Source organism: Homarus americanus, unplaced genomic scaffold (assembly GCF_018991925.1).
Source record: "Homarus americanus isolate GMGI-L3 unplaced genomic scaffold, GMGI_Hamer_2.0 scaffold4854, whole genome shotgun sequence".
NCBI classification, from domain to species: domain Eukaryota; kingdom Metazoa; phylum Arthropoda; class Malacostraca; order Decapoda; family Nephropidae; genus Homarus; species Homarus americanus.
Window position 1 is genome coordinate 257,185 of NW_024728299.1, and position 23,737 is coordinate 280,921.

At 34.0% G+C, this 23,737-nt stretch overlaps 1 protein-coding gene across 5 annotated transcripts in view; it reads left to right on the forward strand.

Moving 5' to 3' along the window:
- The window catches only part of LOC121866055 (protein dopey-1 homolog), a 42,273-nt gene extending 22,140 nt beyond the window's left edge, over positions 1 to 20,133 (forward strand). For 3 of the 5 annotated variants that reach the window (XM_042365639.1, XM_042365635.1, XM_042365640.1), the window contains 12 exons: positions 2,457 to 2,489; positions 3,345 to 3,572; positions 3,951 to 4,172; positions 4,422 to 4,548; positions 5,105 to 5,258; positions 5,869 to 6,080; positions 7,329 to 7,481; positions 7,706 to 7,901; positions 9,553 to 9,567; positions 15,982 to 16,149; positions 16,616 to 16,751; positions 17,687 to 20,133. In XM_042365639.1, the coding sequence (XP_042221573.1) occupies positions 2,457 to 2,489; positions 3,345 to 3,572; positions 3,951 to 4,172; positions 4,422 to 4,548; positions 5,105 to 5,258; positions 5,869 to 6,080; positions 7,329 to 7,481; positions 7,706 to 7,901; positions 9,553 to 9,567; positions 15,982 to 16,149; positions 16,616 to 16,751; positions 17,687 to 17,989 (1,947 nt within the window). In that variant the 3' untranslated portion in view covers positions 17,990 to 20,133. The remainder of the gene's footprint in view (positions 1 to 2,456; positions 2,490 to 3,344; positions 3,573 to 3,950; positions 4,173 to 4,421; positions 4,549 to 5,104; positions 5,259 to 5,868; positions 6,081 to 7,328; positions 7,482 to 7,705; positions 7,902 to 9,552; positions 9,568 to 15,981; positions 16,150 to 16,615; positions 16,752 to 17,686) is intronic. The other 2 variants (XM_042365636.1, XM_042365637.1) reach the window with 2 other exon arrangements.
- Positions 20,134 to 23,737: the final 3,604 nt, after the last annotated feature.

Below are 23,737 nucleotides of genomic sequence, written 5' to 3' on the forward strand. Positions count from 1 at the left end.
AATTAAGAGCTTAATATTAAAAAAATAATTGGTGCAAAGCTGGGAGTGTGTGGGAACTTTTTGTTTATCCTACTTAAAGTAAAAAAAAGTTACCTAAGACCCTCAGGAATTCCAGTAAAAATATCAAAGACATAGAGACCTTTAAATATGTTTACAGTCTCTCCTGTGTGCATGTACAAGTTATCATAGAAAACATTGGTACTACAATTTATAGAACTAACTCAACTATTATATATTAGTATAGGAAGAAATTGGAGTATAGTACCTGGAGAAACCTGTGAAGTTTGGTTGTGTCACACCAGCTAACACCCTTCTCATATAAACTAGGGACTCGAACCCATTACGGTAGTAGTGAGAGGCATGTGCGTTAGTTATCTGAATATATTGCTTATGTTTAGTGAAATGTTGATGGTACGCTAAAGACTACAGATGTTTTACATATTTTAAGATACGTACCAGTAAGAACAATTTTATACTTTGCGTGAGAATCATTCAGAACTTTCTCGTTGTTTTTACATACAGTATTATACAATTGTTTCTTTAGAAATTGCCCCAAATTGTGCATCATGTCATAAAATGACCTGCCAGTGTTTGTATCAAGAAATAGCAAAAGACTGTCATTTTAGAGGTGAAATTAGGCATTATTAAATGAGATGAGCCTGGTGAAGGAAGAACAGCTGATGAATTACCTTTCAGTAAGACACTTATTACCACAACTTAGATAATTATTTAATGCATTTTATGATTATTACATGCTTGTTGTTGTAATGTCATAAGTGATAAAACTTGGTGTAGCTAGATGGTGTTGGTGGCAAGATGATGCAGGGTGTACCATGGTGGTGGTTGGTTAGTGGATGAATGGCCATGATATGGAGAACACACACACCTCTCATTGTATTTCTTATGTATTTATATGTACAGTATGTGATGTTATTTAATTTGATTTTTAATTATTTTTATATGAAAAATCAGCCCAAGTACCCCTATAATTCCTGGCCAGGAATGCACCCCCCCACCCCTTAATTGTTTCTTATGGGAAAATTGATTTCACACTTCACAAGAGCTGTCACGAACAGAACCATTTCTACAAATGATGACTAACTATACAGTATTTACTTTATTTAATAAAGTTTTTGTTTCTTTTCTGAAAGAGTCAGCAATATTTAGGTGAGAAAAAGTGACCAGAAATCATACTTCCCATGACCTGAAAACATCCCTTGCATGTAACCTCGACTCATAACATTAGGTCTATGGGATTTTCGGTTTTGAAAAACATCATCATGATTAACATCATAGTTTTTAGCAACAGAACTTCAATGGCAAGCCAGGAATGCCTTAAATTAAAATTTTTAACTTATCATTTCACCACTTATCAGCTTACTAGTCATTGGGGTGGTTGGTGTGCTATTTACTTGGTTGTGAACTCTATTGTATATTGTTAATATAGGAGTAAACTGGATACCCAGAAGAAACCTGTGGTGTTTGATAGGGTCACATCGGTTTTTGACACTCGTATCTTTTTCTGATGTAATTATAGTACTGTACTTTGTTTACTTTGTCTTATTCTGTATGAAAACTTGATGTCCTTACAACATGTATCTGAGGGTTTGTAGCCAACATGACATCATCTTCACTTGCCTAATACTTGTTTAGTCTTTTTTTGATGATCAATATGTTTAGAGTTGTAACCATCAGTTTAGGTAAATAGTTTCATATGTCCACATGGTGCATTGAGAAGTTGTTTTGTCTCAGCTTGTGAACAGCTTAGAAATATGATGTCTGGTACTGCCATTTTGTGATCTTGGTAGACATGCCTCATCATGATGCATTTCTAGCATCATTTTAAAGTTTTCTGTCATATCCTCATATATCCTGTGATATGCCATTGATGGGATGTTCACCTTCCTCCGGCAGTGTTTGTAACTCAAGTTTTCAGCTTGGGTAACAGTTTCATTGTCCTTTTCTGAACATTCTTGATTGTATGGATGTCTTTCAACTTGTGAGGATGCCATGTGTGGCATTGGTTTACTCTAAATCTGGCCATGGCAGGGTTTTCTGCCATTGTCTGAAATTTTTGGTTTACTCTAAATCTGGCCATGGCAGGGTTTTCTGCCATTGTCTGAAATTTTCTTCATTCAGGTAGGACAATTATCTTTATTAGCATTCCCAATACAGTATTTGGTTTACCAGATTATTATTTACATGGTCTTCAAATGTCAGTTTGCTCTCAACTACAATTCCCAGATTCTTCTCTTACTCTGTCCCATTTAACTTCAGTTGCTCATTTTTGGTGTTATTGTAAATAGCTTTGTCTTTCTTCTCCTTTCCTTCCATTAGTTATAATCTTGGATGAAATTTAAATATCCATATGTCCAGCCATTTACAGATATTGTCTAGATGGAGTCGGGTCTTATTTTGATCAAACTAAATCTGTTGCACCATCTTTGTATTTTCAGCAAAGAGGTGTACAGCAGAGGACACAAAGTCAGGTAAATTATTGATTTATGTGAAAGAGTGTTGGCAGTAACACACTCCCTTGCAGAATGCCATATAAATACAGCAACTCTATCAGACTACAATCTGTTTAAATTAACTCCTTGTTATCTATCATTCAAAATGTAGGAAATCCAATGGTGATTTACTCCAGTAATATCATAACTGCTGAGCTTATTGAGTAGACACCTATGCTGAACCTTATTGAATGCTCTTTTGAAATTCATGTCTTGTAACTTGCCTCCTTCCTTGTGTGTGAACCTCTGTCTATGCATCTTGAACTTAGTGCAGTTGGAGCCCAGTGGTTCTATCCATAAAAAATCCATACTGCTTGTTAGTGAGGAGTTGATCATTCTATCTGTGATCCATGTTAAAGATACGGAGCCTTAACATGGATCACACATGGACTCTGATTTCTCTCTTCATTCACTTTATCCTCAATCTATCTCTCCATTTATCTACTATATTTCATTCTCAGTAAAATAGAATGGAATTAGTGCACCACAGACCACAAGACTCAATACAGTAATAAGTTAATTTGTTTTAATACCTGGTTGTGTGAAAAACTTAATAAAAACTTCCTGGTAACTGTTCTCGCTTTGTGTAAAGTTTGCCAGCCATGAGGACTTCCCTCTTCTCCAGTGTGCTGTGTTGTATTTCCCCTTGTATTTTCCACTGATAAGTTCCTGGACTTTATCACCACTAATGTTTTGAATTTTTGACACCGCTTATATTCTGCTTGATGTTTAACAGCTAACTCGTTGATTTTTGTCCATTTCTCACAATTGAGTTTTTTCTATGTTTGAAATTCATTTGGTTTTCATTCAGTAATGTAGTTGTTATATTTACAGGGAATTGGAATTGCTACAATGGAAGTCTTAAATATTAGAGGTAACAATACCAACAACACTACTCACAATAAACAAAGTGGAGTTGGTGGATTACTGTGGAGTGGGTGTCCTCAACAGCTGGCTCTGGTAGAGATGATGTCATTACTGCGAGTGCTGCCATTACATACTCTGGTAGCAACAGTGAAGCAGGTGGTTAAACAGCCTCCCATAGTTGATGGTGCAAAGGAAGTAAGTACAGTACTTTCCTTCTGAATGCTTTTAATGAAAGTTCTTGAAACACTCCTGCAGGATAGAACAAAGTGTCCATTAATGTTGGAAGGGGTAGCTAATTGATATTTATGATACCTGTATATGTACAGGGTATCTGTATTTCAAACAAAATTGTAGCATTCTTTTGCTTCATCTTATTTTTATCTTTGGGCACATGTTCATGATTGTATCCATTTTAAGGAAGCATCTTGGTCCCAAACTCTTGGTTGACAGATATGGAAAATATTTCATTTGATTAGTTATGCTATTTCTGGTAGTTATTTATAAACTATATTTTTTTTATTCAGTTCTTTCATATCAAAGTGAAATTTAATTTAACATTTGATCTGTTGACAGACTCTACCCCTCGAAGTAAGTGTGCTGCAGGTATTCTACGTGTATGTTCAGCAGTGTCCCGGCTCCCAGCTGGGTGAGTGCTGGGTGTCATTGCTCACCATGGTTAAGGAGGGAACATTAGCTTTGTCTCCACCAGCACAACTCGTCTTGCTCGCAACACTCAATGAATTTGTTCAGCGAGCTCCACCACTGCAAGAGAAGAAGGACATCAAGGAACTGCAGGTTAGAGTTTATGGATTTTAAGTTGCTTTGGACAACTCAGCAGAGTTTTCCTCCTTACAACTATGTTTTATCTTGGTAAATAATGATTGATTTTTTTGTACAGTATTCACTTTGTTTACTAACTAAGCAATTTGAGGATGTGAGAAAGTATGTGTGTGGGATACTTCTACCCACTTCATTGAGAAGTAGGAGAAGAGTAGAAGTTAACACGGGTACAGTTTGTTTTCATAGTGCTTTTTCTTTTCACAGGAAGTGTCAAGCAAACTTCTTGAGTCCTGTAGTAACATTGCTGGATCAGGTCTTGAACCAACCACCTGGTTAAGACGAAACTTGACTGTCAGGACAGAGAACTTGGAGAAGAAGGAAGGGATAAATGGTGAGAGATGTCCTAACTTGTTGTGCACATATTTATTTCATTATCATAATATTAAATTGGCATTGTTTTTTCTTTTAACAAAAGTTTGATGACAGTTGTTGGAATTTTTTAATGCTTTGGGATAATGTGCTTTACTTTTAAGTTTGTAAGTATGTTATAAATAATTTGCATACAAAATACAGAACAGTCTGTATTTAAATTCAGTTGAATATTATTTAATACAGTAAAAAGGTTTAATGGTCAATCAATGAATTAGACATTGCACAATGAACTATCATACATTGGACTACAGAAATTGTCATATAATTGAAGAAACTAACCTGAAAAGGATAAAAAAATATCCTATAATTTGATTATTAATTTTTTTTTAAATGATGAATTACCTAAGCGGCATATAATAAGGACTGCCTGTATTATACGTTGAATATGTGTAAATACTGTACAGTATATACATATGTATAATGAATTGTATTACTGTTTTTCATTAGTGAATACCATTTATGCAAGCTACAAACATTAATTTAAAAAGTAGATTATTAATATTTTTAATTTTTAGATCCATCGGCTTACAGCGTGTCAGCCCTGAGTGTACTCGCAGAGCTGCTAGCACCTTTATTAGATGTCTTATATGTCAGTGAGGAGAAGGATAAAGTTGTACCTTTGCTCACCAGCATCATGGCCCATGTAGTTCCATACTTACGCAATCATACGTAAGTTTTATTTAAGAATGTCACTAGATATAGGTTCATTAATTATAATTAAGATGTAAAGTTCAGTGCCATTGAGAAATGCATATATAAAAACACTTAGATAAGGACTGCCTCAGTATTTGGTAGATACATAGTGAAACGAAGGCTGGGCACTGCAGTATTGTACGAGAGTTGCCCAGGCGTTTTCCCTGTACAGTATATAATGTTTCCCTGTTAACTTGAATTTATTTTGTTTTTATTTATTTAGATATTTGTTTGTCACTATTAGTTCCCAATATTATTTGTAAAATAATTCTAGAGTGTTTTAAAATACAATGAACCCTCAACATTTACTGGTATGGGCACAAATGTTGGATCCCCTTGAGCTGTACATTACAGGACTTAAGGTGTGTCTGAGGGATTTTTTTTACCCAAACCCTTTATTTCCTATTAGATCCAACCCTTTCCACCCACAGTTTTGCAAACCATGGGAAGATTCTATAATGTGCCTAACCCTTGTGCTTGGTGAGAGATTACTGTAGAGTATTTCAATCTGATTTACCTGTACAACACAACATCACATCAGCAACACACATCCATTGTTACTAATTCAATCTGATATGATTTTCAGGCGTAATAACATGGCAGCCTTTGCAGCATGTTCCCAGCTCCTCTCATCACTCTCTGGTTATCAGTATACTGTACGAGCTTGGCGTAGAGATGTGCTGGACCTTCTGCTGGACACACAAGCTTTCATGATGCTGCCCTCCATTCTTACATACTGGCGCACCATTGTTGACTACCTCTGCACACACGATAAGAGTGTATTTAAAGAATTGTTGAGTAAGTTGATAGTTTATTTTCTTTGCATTTCTTTAAAGTTTTTGTACTCCTTTGATCTACCCCATGCAAAAATTGGATTGGAGTAATGGTAATAGATGAATTATTTGTCCATTAATACCGGGAAATAGTTGATTAATGTTGAACTTGTTAGTTAAAAGAAGTTTCTTAGAGATTATTTGAATTACACTTAAACATCTCTTAAGGTGTCACTGCTCAAAGGTGCAGTTTTAGGAGGTCGTAAGTTTGTAGCTTAAGAGAAAGGAACAAAACTGTTATTATGGTTAAGTGAAGTTTTACAGCACAGTCAGCTTTGTATGTGCGACACTTCCAACCATAACTCTCCTAATGTGCAGTGTCTTGTGGGTAGCAAAACTAAAAGTACTTTAATCCCCTTCATAAATGCATCAAAGATCTATTTTTATTTTTTATACAATAGCACTATCAGACATGTAAGGATGTTTTTATACAGTCATACATTTGTTAGTGGTGTATTCTAATTAAACATTACTTCATTGTTAACTGCACTGTGCTGGAACTGTATACTGACTTCCATTTTTATATAGTAATTTTCATGATAATTATGCCAAAGAACTTATACATTTGGTAGTGCAATTGCAGTGTTACGAGCTCCTAAGGACATTATTATACAGACCCAGCTGACAGCATTATATAGGTGTTAGCTGGTCTGTAATGGGGCCACATAGTAACTCTCCTGTGATTATCTGTTGTGACTAGTATACTGTACAACTACAAACTGTATTGTGACTGTGCTGCAATAGTGTGTTTGTGAATTCATCATGCCAAGATATAACTCTTAAAGTCTTCTGGGAGTAAAGGCCAAAATTCAGCAAATATTCTGACCCCCCTCCCCCCACTTTGCTTGACACATTGAGCAGCAGCTATTGTGTCATGCTGCAGTAACAGTCTGGTTCACCTACAGCTCCCTATAAATCTACAACTTTTGATGTTTACTGTGCAAACGTCTATTTCAATTGTTTTGTATTTAACTATGCAGACAAATGAATATACAGGTACAGTATTTTATTTGAATTTCATTTTTACATGTCTAAGTTTGGACTAGAAATACATAGCAGTAATTACTGCTCATGTTTAGTGATGTTAATTTTTTGTTTAAAGTAGACCCCTCAGAAAAAGTCTCACATAGCAGCAGTAGTGCCCTGTACTGTACTGTACTGTAATTGATGAGCCAAACCATTCCACTTATGGTAGTAATGTTTTTACATCTAGGTCGAGTCTCCATGTCCCAGGGAGGTTCACTGAGTCTCTTCTCAAGTAAAGAGTCAGAATATGAGACACGCGCTGGTCTGCTCAAGAGGTTGGCATTTACTATTTTCTGCTCTGAGACTGATCAATATATGCGTCACATCCCAGATATCCAAGGTGAGTGAAACATACAAGGGTAAATTTTGAGATGGTGAACGGGAAGAATTATGCTATCATTTTACTTTGATAATGCTGTTTTATTTGTGGTATTTTTCCATAGAGGAAGAAGTTGTTAAGTCACAGGTTTTCATATGCATACAGTCTTGATTATATTGATGAATACCTATTCATTCTTAATGTTTGATGCATAAAAATGTATGAACTCTTTTATCTCATTCAAGAACGATTGGCTGAGGTGACCCGCCTAGGACAAGTTGTTCCATCTTTGGTGGCCGAAGTGCTCTTATGTTTCCGTGTATTGCTCCTAAGGCTGTCCCCCCGTGGGGTAACTTCTCTGTGGCCTGTCATCATCACAGAACTAGTGCAGGTTTTTCTCATGATGGAACAAGAACTAGCTACAGATACAGAGCAGTTCAGGTGGGTGAACATGTTACTGGACATTGAAATAGTACAGAGACTTTCGTTAGTTAATGGTTAATTGACTAATTAGTATACAATACCAGTATTTAGAATCGCCATTTTGCTGCACTTACAAGTAGATTCAGGCAATACAGTATGTATTTGTGTAGCTCAGTAGATATACTGTATATACAGTTAACCCTTACCACTCTTTTTTTTTTATCTCATTGTGGATTGGACCACACTGCCCAGTTGTACAGTACATACTATTTAATATCCTTTAATATACTGTACTGTGTTTTGTGTGTGTGTATATATATATATATATATATATATATATATATATATATATATATATATATATATATATATATATATATATATATATATATATATATATATATATATATATATATATATATATGTATATATATATATGCTGATAACCACAAGGAAGGAATTCACATCTTCAGGGGTGAGTACAGACTAAGGAGAAGTACAAAACAAGGTGTACAAGTCTGTACTCACCCCTGAAGATGTGAATTACACGAAAGCGTTTGGGAACTTCGTGTTTTCTTCCTTCCTTGTGGTTATCAGCATATACCTGGATCACGAGCAACTACAGTGATTTACTTGCATATATATATATATATATATATTATATATATATATATATATATATATATATATATATATATATATATATATATATATATATATATATATATATATATATATATATATATATATATATATATAACACAGTATATTAAAGGATATTAAATACTGTACAACTGGGCAGTGGTTCAATCCACATTTTTATTTTTATTTTTCTTACGAGTTTTAAGATCATAAATGTCTCAATGGTTTATTCCATTCACCTTTTTTGTAAAACCTTAAAGTCACTTTTGTGTTCAGTTTTATTATAGTCTTTGTAATACAGTAGAGTGAATATTTTTTATACAGATGTTAATTTATTTTATTAATATTTTTTTTTATTCTGCAACCCTTTAGTTGAAGACCACTGTGATTGCTGGTTGCTAGTTAGTATCTTGCTAAGTCATATTTAGAATTTGGTACAATATTAAAGATAAATTATTAATAATTCTATTTTAGGAGACTGTACAGTATTGAGGAGGAATCATATTCATATCGGACAACTTTAATGAAATGATGGAGCAGACTGTTTAGTGTCCCTCCTACAATAAAAAGTGGAAAGGGTTAAATGATGATTGCATAAAAACAGCAAGCTTACTTGCACATTTTCAATATGTTCATGAAGCCTAAAGTGATACAAGACATAATATATATTAATGACACTATTAATTTTCAATATACAGTACTGTGTTACAAATGAAAACTATGTTGAAGTGTGTGGTCAATTGTATGACCCTCCGCCTTAATAGGGCCACTGTGTAGTCACCACTCTGGCAGATACAGTGGTAAAACTATGACAAAAATACATTTATAGACTTTTTTATATAACATTTTTCTTCACAGCTTGGTACCTGTACTAATTTTCATTTTAGATTACATCACACATAAACCAGGTTCTACAGTTGCTATGCCACAAGTATTTCCAGGAGTATGGATGAGTATCTCTATAATAGTGTGTATTTCTTCCCTGACCTGCATATGTTGATGGTGGTGGTGCGTTGATGACCAACAGCAAGAAGGGGGGCAGGTAAATGATTGGTAGTCGCAGGAATGTGTCTTCTTCTCTAGGCTGTCTTACAGTTATGGTGACATTTTGGAAATTAATTATCACTTGAGAAAAGTTTGACACTTGAACACTAAGTTAGAGAATTATCAAAGAGCAAAATAGTTTTGAGAAAAATTAGTATTGTAATTACATTTGCTAAGCTATGATGAGTGAATTACAAACACTTGTGCTTCTGCTTATGATTGTGTTTGTCACAAAATATGTTGCAGTAATATTTATTTACCCTCTGGTTTTTAAACTCAATAATTAATGGTACTCTCTGGCTATTTTGTTCAGGTTCCAAACTTTATAAATGGTGGATGATTTATTTTCTCAACACACCATTTGCATCTCTGCCCTTTAAGCTACGGCTAGTTGCTTCCATCCTCAGGCTCAGCTTAGTTAATTAGTATTTACATTTCATAGAAATTGACTGTGATTGATTGCTTTGTTGTTGATTACTTGCCTAATATCATGCTAATGATATGTTGTCTTATGTATGTCCTCTTGTAGAATTGGCTGGGATTATCTTAATAAATGGCATGAGGAGACACCAGTCAATTATTTTTGGATCTATTGACGGAGGTGTCCCCTTACCAAAAGAAAGAAAATAAAGGTGGAGCTACTTTCAGAGCTTGTAATATACTCTATATGATTACACCTTGGTGATAATGTACGTGAACGTTTCAAGAACTAACTGCATCAGAAGACGCATACTTTCCTTACTGATTTCAATTCTATTGCACTTTTATTCTTGCTGTTGTAAAAAAAAAAATATATATATATATATATATATATATATATATATATATATATATATATATATATATATATATATATATATATATATATATATATATATATATATATATATATATATATATATATATATATATATATATATATATATATATATATATATATATCATGTTCTCTCTTTCATATTGCATGAAGCACAATAAGTTATAATTATAACTGGTCTAACAAGGGTAACAATCTTACCTGAGGATGAATTTTTATCCTTAAAATTCAAGGGTCAGAAATAGTTATTCATATTATGTTAGTACAAACATGAAGTAAATTATTTTATTTTATTTATCTATTTTTTTTTTTTGGGGTTAGCTCACCCGGGCACAGGTCACTGACTCACATCAGGGCCTGGGGGGCGAAAATATAATAATAATAATTATTATAATAATTATTATTATTATTATAATGATTAAAAAACTACAAACCTAATGATAACCAAAAAAAAAAAACGAAAAAAATAAATTGAGAATGAGAAACGAAATACATTATGTATGTTGTGTTGCCAAAGTAAGAGAAACAATTGAGACCCTGCAAATGTGTGTAAATGAGGCAGAAAGTCTGATCAACAACCTGGGACCTGGTCACAATTTTTGTGATGCCATATGGGAGCAGGGTCTACCATTAGACAACACATTATGCTTCCAACATTTTCCCAGGTGGTAGTACCTCCCTGTTTGGTAGCTCCCTGCTACCTACTACCTTTGACCATATACTGTATCATGAGAAAGGTCATGATTATTTTTTATATTTACTTTGTTTACATATGTGTATGTCATGCAAAATGCTGTACAGTATATTATGGTGACTAGGTACAGACAAGCAATATAACTTGCTGAAAAGGGAAAATTTTCTGTTTCTTCACAAGAAGTTTGATGAAATTTATAAGCCTGGTAAAAATGCAGTAGCACATTTAGATATACAATATTATTTTGTATTTAAAAACATGTTAATGATACATGTTAAAAGTTAAGTCACAGTAGTTTAGGTCAGGACATATTAGATTTGCTACATTAGGTTTTTATTGATGCGATGGTATTGTTGTATTTACGGTATCTTCTATAAATTCTTATAATTAAAAATTATTATTACAATTCCCTCTGAACAGTTTAACTTGGTTTGTCAGGTGTCATCTTTAAGATATTGATCAATCATTTAGTGATTCATGTGCAAATGATCAAAAAAAATTTAGTGCATGTTCTGTAGTTGTCTTAATAAAGTAACATACCCCACTCCCCACAGTTGATGCATGTGTACCTGTAGAGGCCTGGTAGATGTTAAGCAGTTATACATTGAATTTTTTCCTTAGAGTGAAAGTATTGTAGCTCCTGCTTGATTATTTGGTGATATATGATATAGGTCAAGAGCCTAACATCCAAAATCTTTGGGTCAATTTTCATTTGTTGAAGGAGAAGTGACTTATTAGGAACCGTGAAATCTTATGAGGCAGTGAAAGGGTTAAAATACATGGGGTTTGGCTTAGACCATCATGTGACTGCACAAACAGGCTGTGCAGAATATGCTGAACATTTACTTGTCCCGGGCAAGTGACTTATGAAATTTACTTGTCCGGATATTTTTCTTACTTGCCCTGACAAATTTTGGAGGAAATTTGCTTGCCTATTTTTTTTATAGGAAAAGTTAAATAAACATTGTAAACATTCAAATATATTGTATCTACCAACTCCTAGATCACTTGTGTCCATCTAAGTGCCTTTTACTCTCACCCGGTAAATTTATCTTGCTGCTTCTTCATGTTAGTGGGAGCCTCTACACAGACTTTCAGGTCAGGTCATTGTGAGAATAGACCAATAGAAATAGAAGGGACCAGCTTAGCTGTAATGTCATGATATGGTGTCAAGTCAAGCATGCACATACAGACATCCCCCCTCCTGTCACCTCACTAGATGACAGACCTCCAAAATATGTACAGTACATGTCCATTGGGCAAGTGCCGGACACAAATTTGAAAAATTACTTGTCTGACCCCAAGTCCGGGCACATTCAAACTGTTGGACACTGCTAATCTGCATAGCCTATGTGAAACTGTAAAAAAAACATCACATTCTTGGTTTCCTCATAATGAGATTTTACCTGTTGAACATGTACTGCTCTTACCGTATATTGTACATATAGCTTTTCAGAATCCTTAATTATAGAGATAAAGCTTATTAGATTATCTTTATCCTATCATACTAGATGCCCAGTCCAGTACTGTGCAGTACAGTATATACCTTCATAGTCACTTGTAGGAGGTTCCAGTAAAAAAAATTTGGCTTTCAGAATTTTGGATAAGGGATCTTTGACCAGTAATTTAGTTTTATATATACAGTATATATATACAAGTATATATATATATATATATATATATATATATATATATATATATATATATATATATATATATATATATATATATATATATATATATATATATATATATATATATATACACACAAGTATATATATACTGTATATATATATATTAAAAAGGAACTAATTGTATGATACATGTATATGGGTACCGTACTTGGTACCCCAGTGTGGCCTTCACCAAATCATGTATTGTGTGAGGACAGCTTATTTTCGTAGTACACTACAGTACACTTTTTATTTTATTTTATTTTTTAAATGTGGAGTTACAACACTTTGGCACTAATGTAATGGAATGTTGTATTAGCAGAATGGTAATGTGGATTATAAAATAGTTAATACCGTGTATACTAATTACTAAAGGCATGCTTCGTAATTTGGGTGTAAGTCGAAAATTTCTCATCTGTATAGGTTACCTTGATTGTGATGAACTATTAACTTTCAGTTGTAGAATTGCATTCTTGGCAGTCCAGCTAGAGATAATATTGGTACAGTATTAACTAAATTAACTAAGCATTATTTGTAAGCTATTCTCTTGTTTGTATTATTGTACTTTTTTGTACTGTAATCTTTTTAGCTTGACAGCCAAGATCAAGTGCCTCTTAAAATGAAAAGTAGGTATCTGTAATATGTGCAATTTGTTTATTAATGTGGTCTTTGTGCATTATACTCATTTAAGTGGAATATTATTTTTTCAATACTGTATATTTCTTTTTCATTTGATATTAACTACAGAATGTATTTGTCTGTGAAAGTAAATTGTGACACATAAATTATGTATTGTATTACAATAGTGAGCAAACCTTGCACAGGTTAAAGATCTGTCCAAAAAGTAGTACTGTACTGTATAAGGTTTTTAATTCTTTCACACCTATTGGGTATTTCCCCAGGAAAATATTGTAAATGCTTCTCTAAATATTTCAGCCATTGACTTTCAGCACACCTTCACATGTTTAAATATTCTGCATAAACATTTGAAACATTTTTATAGTTATAGAATTTATGAGTTTGTTAAAATACTTCTGCTCTGAAAGCTCCCACCCTTTTGCCTGCCGTCAAAAATGTTTCAGGTGTGATAAGATTTTTTTCAAGAGTTGCAACAAGTAAAAATTTGTTTTAATTTGCAGGATGAGACTTTTTGTTTGACCAATAATAGATAAAAAGTACATAATTCATATACACTGGAGATCTTGACATACAGGAGCCTCAGGTTGTTTTGCGAGATAGGGACTGGGAACATTCGCAAAGTACTACTTTACCCGGTAGCTATGGTTCACCGTTAATGACCCACGAAAATGCATGAATTTTAACCCCTCAAAAATATTAAGCATATATAGTTTGACCCCTTACTTTGTGCATAAATATTTAATTATAAAACTATACTTGAGTATAAGTAAGTCGCCCATCATAACATAATGCATTAGTGTTGTTACACAATTTTTAGGTACTGTACTGTCATTAGGAAATACATACAGGAAGCATAAAAAAATTGATATATGACGAGAAAAATTAGTGCTGTACTGTGGAATTCCAGACCAGGGATGTCCGTCCTGTAATACGAAATGGTATTTGTGCAGATCAACCATGAACTTGAGGGTTTTTTTTTTAAAGATGAATACTGTGCAGTATATTTTAACCTCATGAAAAGCCCCAAAATGGGAAGGAATAAGTTTTTTAAATACTGTACCGTTCAGTACTATTACTTATTTCCTGGATGAAATGAAATCATCCCAAATGTAAATTTTGAAGCTATTACATTGTAGTGACCATGGCATGTATGTTTGTGACAGAAAAATGGTAAAACAATTATTTATCAAAAACATATTCCCTCCCAATTTTCTGGGCTTTTTGTGAGGTAAGAAAACATCATTTGTGGAACAATTTCCTCAAGTTGTGCAACTGTCATCCAGTATCGCTGATTCTGTAACACCTATAGAAACGAAACAGAGGATTTCTAGCACACCCAAATAAATGTTTCTTGGACACCTGAATAAACCAAAAATTAATTTGGGGGGGTTTAAGCATTTCCCTCAATCATTTTGTCAGTGTTTCCTTCAATTTCTCTGGTGCAGCTCCCCAGTGAGAGTCATGCAGTGTAGCTTGGCATGTTTAATGAAGCTTTAAAACCATCCTTGTCTTGATATCAATTATTCTGTCATTAGCTGGCTTGCCATCTCTCTCAAAGAACCGAGCTTGAATTTACTTTTCCTAAAACCAAATCATTAGACCACTTAGTGTACATCATTGTATACAGTACTCACTATCCATATCTTCAAAGTATTTCCATTTTTTGGTACAGTGACGGCCTTACATGCTGGATGGTCTTAGATATGGATGACTATGCATATGCTGCACAAATATTGTCAACCTTCAGTCTGATGCTGTGAATCGTGCTTTCATTTACCGGTATCCCATTTCAGTGTGACACGACCGACGCACTTCAAGATGAAATTCATCCAGATTTTAACTCTTTCTTCTAATTTAAATGTCTTTCTCTTCTTTTTCTCACTTTAACTGGAAGGTGAAAAAACTGCTGAGCATTTAGATATCTTGGTAAGTGGTGCATGTGGTAAACTCAAGGGGAATTGTGGGGGTAAAATGAAGTGTTCTTGACTTTGATTGACCACTGAATGAATGAAAATGTAACTGGGGAATTGCACATGTCGTAATTGTTTCAGCGCAGTGGTTGATGTAAGGCACTTTCATCCTGGCTTTTCTTGCAAAATCGAAAATTTCTCACAATATATGGTAAAATGGCATTAATTTAGGTAGAGCGTAATAAAAAAATCGCAAAATACCCCGAGGCTACTGTACTTCATTTAGTACCACATGTTCATATCTGTACGTATTTTACAAGCTAGTGTATTTGCAAGTGGCGCCACAACGACATACTCTCTGCAAATCTTCCTCAGTATGCTTTTAATGCAGCTGATGCAAATATAAATTTGAGGCTGTTGTATGGGTCATGGCTCAAACTTTGATCTGCATTTGGTATTTTGTTAGTTTTGTATACAGATTATTCATTGATTATATTAGTAAAATACTGTAACATAATTTTGATATTTAAAAGCAAAATTATCTTATGGGGTTATTTATGGAAATTGTATAAACTTAAATTATCTGTGTTAAAGTTTGATGAATGCATAATAATACTGTACCTTACAACCTATTGTCATCCACCTTTCATAGCATTCTGAAATTGTGGAACTATTTCAGCTCTCATCTGAAACGGCTGTCTACATTGGATTCATCTTGGGTGTTTAGCTCTCAGAATGGTCTAAATGCACACAACCACCCAGCCTGGCTCACACTCTACTTGTCAGCGTGTAAACTTTTAGATCTGATGTTGGCACTCCCTGCACAACATTTGCCACAGTTTCAAATGTAAGTGTTTGAGTGGAAGGAGGTAAAACTTATTAAATTTTTTAGGAGAGAGAATATGACACGAACTATATTTTAGTGTGACTCTAACTGCTGGCAAACTTTTTATTCTTAGGTCCATGTTATGATTAATGCTGCTTTCTATTTTAATACACATTGCCACTTTCATCAAACACTGTGGATAAAATCTACTAAAGAACTTATAAAGATCTCAAGAGCACCGTGTCCTTTAGATTATATCATTTGAATGCCTAACAAAACCTATCTTAACCAGTCTTACCATCCAGCTTTGTAGTGGCAAATGACTTGTATGCATGGAAAAATATTATAAATAAATCCATTTATCATATATTCAAACAAATTGTAACCTAATCCTCAAATTGATCTTGTGTACTGATTCTAATTTTTACACATGTAGATGATGCTTACGGGTATATTTCTAAACGTCAAGTATCCTTATACTTTTCAGGTATCGTTGGGCATTTGTGGGTCCCATTCCAGTTGCAAGTGTTGAGGAGAAAACTGAAGGAGCCGGTAGCATTCTTTTGAAGAGCTGTGATTTTGTGCCTCATATTGCTCGTATTGCCAAACTTATGGCAAACAAGGTGTGTCTTCACTCTCTCACTAAGTAGTAAAAACTGGTCATAATTAGGAGATGTTTTACATTTATCAGCCAGATTATATATATATATATATATATCTATCTTGATAAAATCACACGGGAAAAGGGAAACAACGGAGCACCTTAGCTTTCGTCTTTATTCAAGACATCTTCAGAGGCAACTGGATTACATGGACAGAGAGAGGCTTAAATATACAGGGTGACCTTAAAAACATGAGGTCAGGTCATCCACTAATCCCCACACCAACACACACGTAGAGGAGCTTAAGAGAAGATGGGTGACGTGACTAGTCAGGTCAGGTAAAAAATAAGGGACCCACAAAATAACTATCATACATCTAGATCAAAGGTTTTCAAAGCATTTTTAACCTTGGACCACTGACAAATAAATTTATGTAACATATTATCAGTTTTGAACTGACCATCACTAAGGTTTATTGATTTTAATTCCTTAATCAAACTAGCTTCAACCAGAAGTCTTTCTGTGACACAAGATGATTTAAATACTTCTAAGCTTTTTTACCAAGCAATGGGATGATTATTATTCCTAACATGAACGAACAAGGCACTGCTTTCAGATGCTGTTCTGATATTGTACTTATGTTGTTTGATTCTGAGCTGCAGAATCTATCTATCTATCTATCTATCTATCTATCTATCTATCTATCTATCTATCTATCTATCTATCTATCTATCTATCTATCTATCTATCTATATATATATATATATATATATATATATATATATATATCATTTAGACCGTATGTAATGTATAATATTGATATCCTCCTCTCACTGTAGTGCATGTTAAAATTTCTTACAGTTCAATCAGGAGTGCAAACTCCTACCAGGATAGATAAGTGATAAAACAAGTTGAAGCAGAGTTAATATACCAGTTGTATGATTTTTATCTTTTAGAATGGGAGTAAAAACAACAACAGGACTTTGGAGCATCGTCCTGGTCAGCTAATGCTTACTGTAGCAAGTATCTCAACTTTGGTCGACCTGCAGCCATTTTTCAATACACTTGTGTCTCCAACCTTCATCCCTGCAGCAGCTACTATGGGACAGTTCATCACTGGAAGTCACTTGCCATTCTCAACTTCAGTGTCGTCTTCTGGCTCAGGCCAAAGTTCTGCAACAGCATCAACATCTTTCTCAAATTTTGCTCATATTGAAGCAGTCATTGAAAGGGACTTCTTAGAACCACTGCCTTCGTAGCAGATCCATGATGTATATTCTTTATTCTTGTACTTCCTGTGATTTCATTTACCTTAAAAGTAATCTCTCAAATATGACTGACAATATAGTGTGTGTGTGCGTGCGTGCATGCGTGCGCTTAATGATAATAATTGATGCAAGCCTTGATGAACATCTTATTAGGATACTTTGTGTAGTTCAGCTTGACAATAGACAACACTATCTTCTGTAAACATGTTGTGCAGTGATGCTGGATGTGGTGTAATTTTTTTATTGGGATTTCAGAAGACACTAGTACAGTACATGTGTCATATGAAGTCATATTATTTTTGTCTTACCGTATATGAAGGGTTGTCACTAGAAATGCAAGTGCTGTAGGATATAAACTAATAGCTATTGAAGGATGTTATATTACAGATACAAGCATTGACAGATACAGCTATTCTTCTTCTTTAATGCCTGGAATAAAGAATGGAGGGAAGTAGTGTAAATCGGATTTTTTCCATTCATGCAAGCTTTCTCCCATTACTGTACAGTATATTGATGGGTGGTGGAAACTGAGAGTTTTGTTTATATTTTTTATCAACCATCCACAGTTACTTTTGTAATATCCTCATAGACAACTCAAGCCCATTCTCTGTTTTGGGGTAAAAAAAATAGAAGAAAGGGCTAATTACTGCATTTTCACTATGCTCATTAGAAATGCACTCTTGAGGTTGTGTAACGAAAGTTTGAGAACCCCAAGAAAAACTTCTTAATGCACACATAACACATACTTTCTACATGGAAGATCAAGATCATGTTTGAAGAAGTGGAAATCTCATCTTAAACAGATCAAATTTTGATGCATTATTGTACTTACGAAAGATAAATCCAATTATTGTATAAAAGTAGATGGTGCAAATTGCCAAAGTAGACAGAGAAATTTGTTGCCAGTCACCGTCACATGGCAACCACTGCGGTGTTTCTGGGTTTTTGCTTCATCAGAGAGTGAATGATTGATTACCGTTCCTAGAATTAGTGACGATAGATTTCAGATGATTTTTTTTTTTTATGTAAGTATTATGGAAACATTTTTGTTGAAAGATGTTGCCTAACCATTTGCTAAATGATGAGATTGTGGTTAACGTTGTGATTGTATAAGTTGTTCAGTTAAAAGCTCTTTAAAGAAAGGCTTTACACTTTTCTTCAGGATCATTTACAAATGTATTAAGATTTAGATTTACAGTACTGTATTACTTTTGGTGAATGTTTTGTGGTAATGATAATAATGACTTATAAATTAACTGTGAAAGGATGCAATTTGTCCTTCACTTGATGTAAATATCCTTTATATCAACATGCTCACCTGTTCTCACAGATGAATCTGTGCACAATTATGCTGTAGTCATTATAGTACGACATAAAAAATCCAGAATACTTGGGACCTGGACATTGCTATTTTTTTTCTTCATATTTGTGAGTACAATACACATACTTTATATTTAAAAAGATACATAATTCTTTTTCCCATTAAGAGGGAAAGGTAATCTGGACCCCAAAAAATGGATTTCTGAAGTTTCTGAACTCTTGGTGTCCAAATTTTTTTTTTGCACTGTATTTTTATTTTTTCATGACTTAACAAAAGAAACAGGTGTTTGAAGAATGTAATTGTTATGGTAAATTACCAATATATTTTAATGTGGCTTGTTGGTGTAAATTTTGTTCATTTGAGTTAAAAAATATTGTTGCATTCTGTAGCTGCTTTTATGATGCCCACTTGTGCCTTTCATTTGTTTTGTAGGTCAGTATGGAGGGGTCGAAATAACTGTATTTATATTGCATTTTGGGAAAGACCTCTAGTGTAAAGTAAATATAAATAGCATTGTTTGTAATTCATTAATACATAGGGTAGCAGATTTTGCAAATAATTTTTTGCAGCCATTCTAAAAAATGATGAACACGTACTACATTATATAGATCTTGTTTCAATAATTTCAGTCATGTAAATTCGTAAGTTTTAAGAATTTCTGTAAATAAATCCTATGAATATAGCTGTCATAGTTCTTACATTTTGATATACTGTAACTGTTTTTCTTTCTGTTGACATTTCCTCTACAGTTTGCTGTTGTAATTCATGTTCTTCAAAGATGTTTTATATTGTTAGAATAAATAATATTCCTGCGTATCAAGCTTTTTTGTTGAGCGTGAGTTGATGGGGGACATTAAACTTAAGACTGACATACCTTCTCCCACTCTGATAACTCTGTAAACCCCCAAAATGTAGTTTGCAAATATTTTTATAGGATTTCAGTTGAATTCAAGACAGACAGACAAGGCCAATTTTACTGTAGAAATTTCAGGATTCAGAGGTAGGGGTACCAAAACCATTTACAGCTACCCCTGACTTACGACGGGGTTAGGGACCCAAATCCAGGTCGTAAGTCGAAAATGCTTAAATAATACATAGAAAATCTAAAATGGGTCTCTCTTTTTCTTCTCAGCACCACAAAACTCTCACTTTTAAGCTTGCCAGCCATTTTAAAGTGAATTACAAAAGAAAAATTTTGTCTGTACTGACGTTGGGACTTGAAAATAGGTAATTTGACAAAATTTTGGTACGACCGAGGCAGGTCGTAAGTGCGGGTGGTCATAAGTCGGGGAGGAGCTGTACATTTCAATATGAATCTGTAATACTAAGACTAAATCTGAGTAGGTGGAACACAGAGATGTGTTCATTTCAAGTACTGTATAGTAATATAATTGGTTAATGACTCGAAAGGGCATGTGGATCCCTCCATTGCTTATTTGTTAGATGAACAGTGTTATGGAAATATAAATGTTTACAGCCAGGTTATTGCTTGAGGACAAATGTGGTTGGCAGGATGTTTTTTACTCCTTGTATACTCAAGATTAGTGAGTGTTGAGTATTTCTACTTGTTATCTTGGCCCTTTCCTGTCACAATATATTTATCAAAATATTATGTCCTGATTGTGAGGCATTTGTTCCAGTCTAAAGCCTTATTACAACAGAATGTATCACTCTATCCATTTGTTATTTAAATTTTTCTCCCAATTTTGTGTGGGTACAGAAGGAGTGCAGAAACCTCGAAGGGAGGAAATAGTAGGAGTGGCAACATCAGACTCAAATTTGCATACCGGGTAAGCGCAAGATAAATCGTTAATCACATTTCGTCAAATTATAACAATGTGGGTTTTTTTTAAATGAGCAAAGAGAATGAAATACAGTACAGGTACTGTACAATTAATCTCATTAGTTTTAGCAGTCATTTTTATAAAGCACTCGGCACAGAAATTTCTGGGACAAGCTTATAAGTCTTCATATTTTTTTTAAGGCCTCATCATTTATGGTAAGAGTCTAATAAAGGGTGTCTAATGAAAGAAGCACATGACAATTCATTGTTGTTCTAGCATCTTATCAATGGCACAAGCAGAACCAAACTCTCATATGTTTCATCACATATGGCTCAAAATTCTAAGGCTTTCTTAACCTTAACATAAATATTATACAGAAGGACAAAGTCAATACAGTATTAAATAATGTACTTTCAAGATTGTTTTAAAACTGATAGTACTTTGAGTCCTTGATTGGCTCCATAATTTAACTGCTGTACATGTAATATGATTTAAACTTTTAAAGGATGCAGGTCAGATGGACCCAGTCTTAATAGGATATTGTCCTATTGGGTCCAGTCTTAATAGAATATTGTCCTACTGGGCCCCAGTCTTGATAAATCCTTGCCCAACTGGGCCCCAGTCTTATAGATTTTTGCCCTACTGGACCTGTCATAATAGATTCTTGATTTACTAGATCCCAGTCTTAACAGGGTATTAACCTACTGGTCCCCAGTCTTGATAGATTCTTTTCCTACTGGGCCCCAGTCTTGATAGGGTATTGTCTGACTGAACCCCAGTCTTTATAGATTCTTGTCCTACTGGAGCCAAGCCTTAATATGGTATTGTCCTACTGGGCTTTATTCAATCTTAGCTTAATACTGTATCAGGAGTGGGGTCCTTTAGTTCTATGGCTCATTTGATCCATTACCATTCTGCAAATGTTAAATTTCTTGAATAGAATTAGGGGATGGATCAATCAGCTGAACATCCTTGGAATAAAAATATAATGATAATGTTCTAGTTACAAATAATTTTTTAAATATTTTTTTTAAGTACTGTACAGTGAAACCTTTATTTAACGGACTATAGGAAGTGGAAACTGTTATATCGAGGTCCCATTAGATGTAAAACACCCATCTAACAATATATGAAGAGAGAAGTCCGTAATATGAAGGTTTAACTGTAGTGTACAGTATGTAGATTTATAAATTACAGGTCATTAGTTATAGCATTTGGTTTATTGTAGATAAGAGTTTTTTTTACAGAATACTTCACCAAAACAATAATACAGTTCAGGTATATGTAAAATGAACATACTGTACTGGTAATCCCATGTACGTATTGCAATTACCCGGTACAACTAAATTATACAGTACAGTATATTTAATATAAGTATCAAATCAACTGACAATATACAGATGCTTTATCTATAAGATGTTCACAGTAATTTACACATTCATTTTACCTCTGCACAAAAGCACAGCATTAATATACATTTGCCAAAATTCAATAAATAATTGCTAGAAATCTCCAGATACTGTATGTATAAATACTGTAGTATTGTACGGTCAGAGAGGGAAGTCTCATCACACCAGGAGTCATCAAGAAAAAGACTCCTCCAAATCCTCAGAAGCAGAATGAAAGTTTTGAGTGAAAATCGAAGACTTGTCTTGGATAACACACAAGTGTATCATAGATTAATTTGTGCACCGTGAACCACCTTACCTTTAAAGCTCTCAGAATACAGGAGGCATGGGACACTCATTGCCCTCTCTGAAGATGTTATGTAAAAGGAGGTGAACTGCCTCAACCTTCCCTTTTATACTACATGGTGACAATATTGTGCTGAGTCATAAGTGAAAGTAATGGAAAAATTATTTGCTTAGGCACCTTTCTTGTTTATTTACTTATAAATAACTAAAATAAGGATTGTGGATCTTTGGTGTAGGAGAGAAGAAATATTGTACTAATATTTTTTTGAAGTTTGGCACATTTCCACGGATTTGGGGGGTGTGTGGTAGTAAAGGAAAAGGAACGTTGGAAAAGATTGCAAAGTATTTAAGATACTGTATTGTAAGACAACTCGTTTTAAACATTACTGGAAGAATATTAAAATGGCCTAAGTTCTATTTGTATGCAGTTGTTTAATAGCAGACAAAATACCACAAAGATAATTATTTTGGGAGGAAATAAAGGTACTGTAATGTATGTAGATAATGGACATGATAAATAGTGTACAGTACCGTGTATAGGATTCTTGGACGGTGAAAGGTTTGGGTGAAAGTTCAGATTACTGTATATGGTAATACAGTACAGTATTACTACAATTTACAGATAATGTTGATAGTACTGTACTGTATATTGTTAAGGACTGGGAATATCAATTAACATACTCCGTCCTTATCCATCTTCAATATACCGTATAGTAAATCACCAACCAATATATTATTATCAAATTATCAGACAAACCTTCAGTCAACTTATTTTCATATGATATTAGAACTTCCACATCTCCTCATTTCATGTTAGGTAGAACAAATTAAATTAAGACTTCAATCTTCATTCACTCTATCATTGTTATACACAAGTCTCCTGTACTGTGTGTGGCCTCTTGTTATTCTGGCATACAGTACAGCACTGTACTCAAATAGA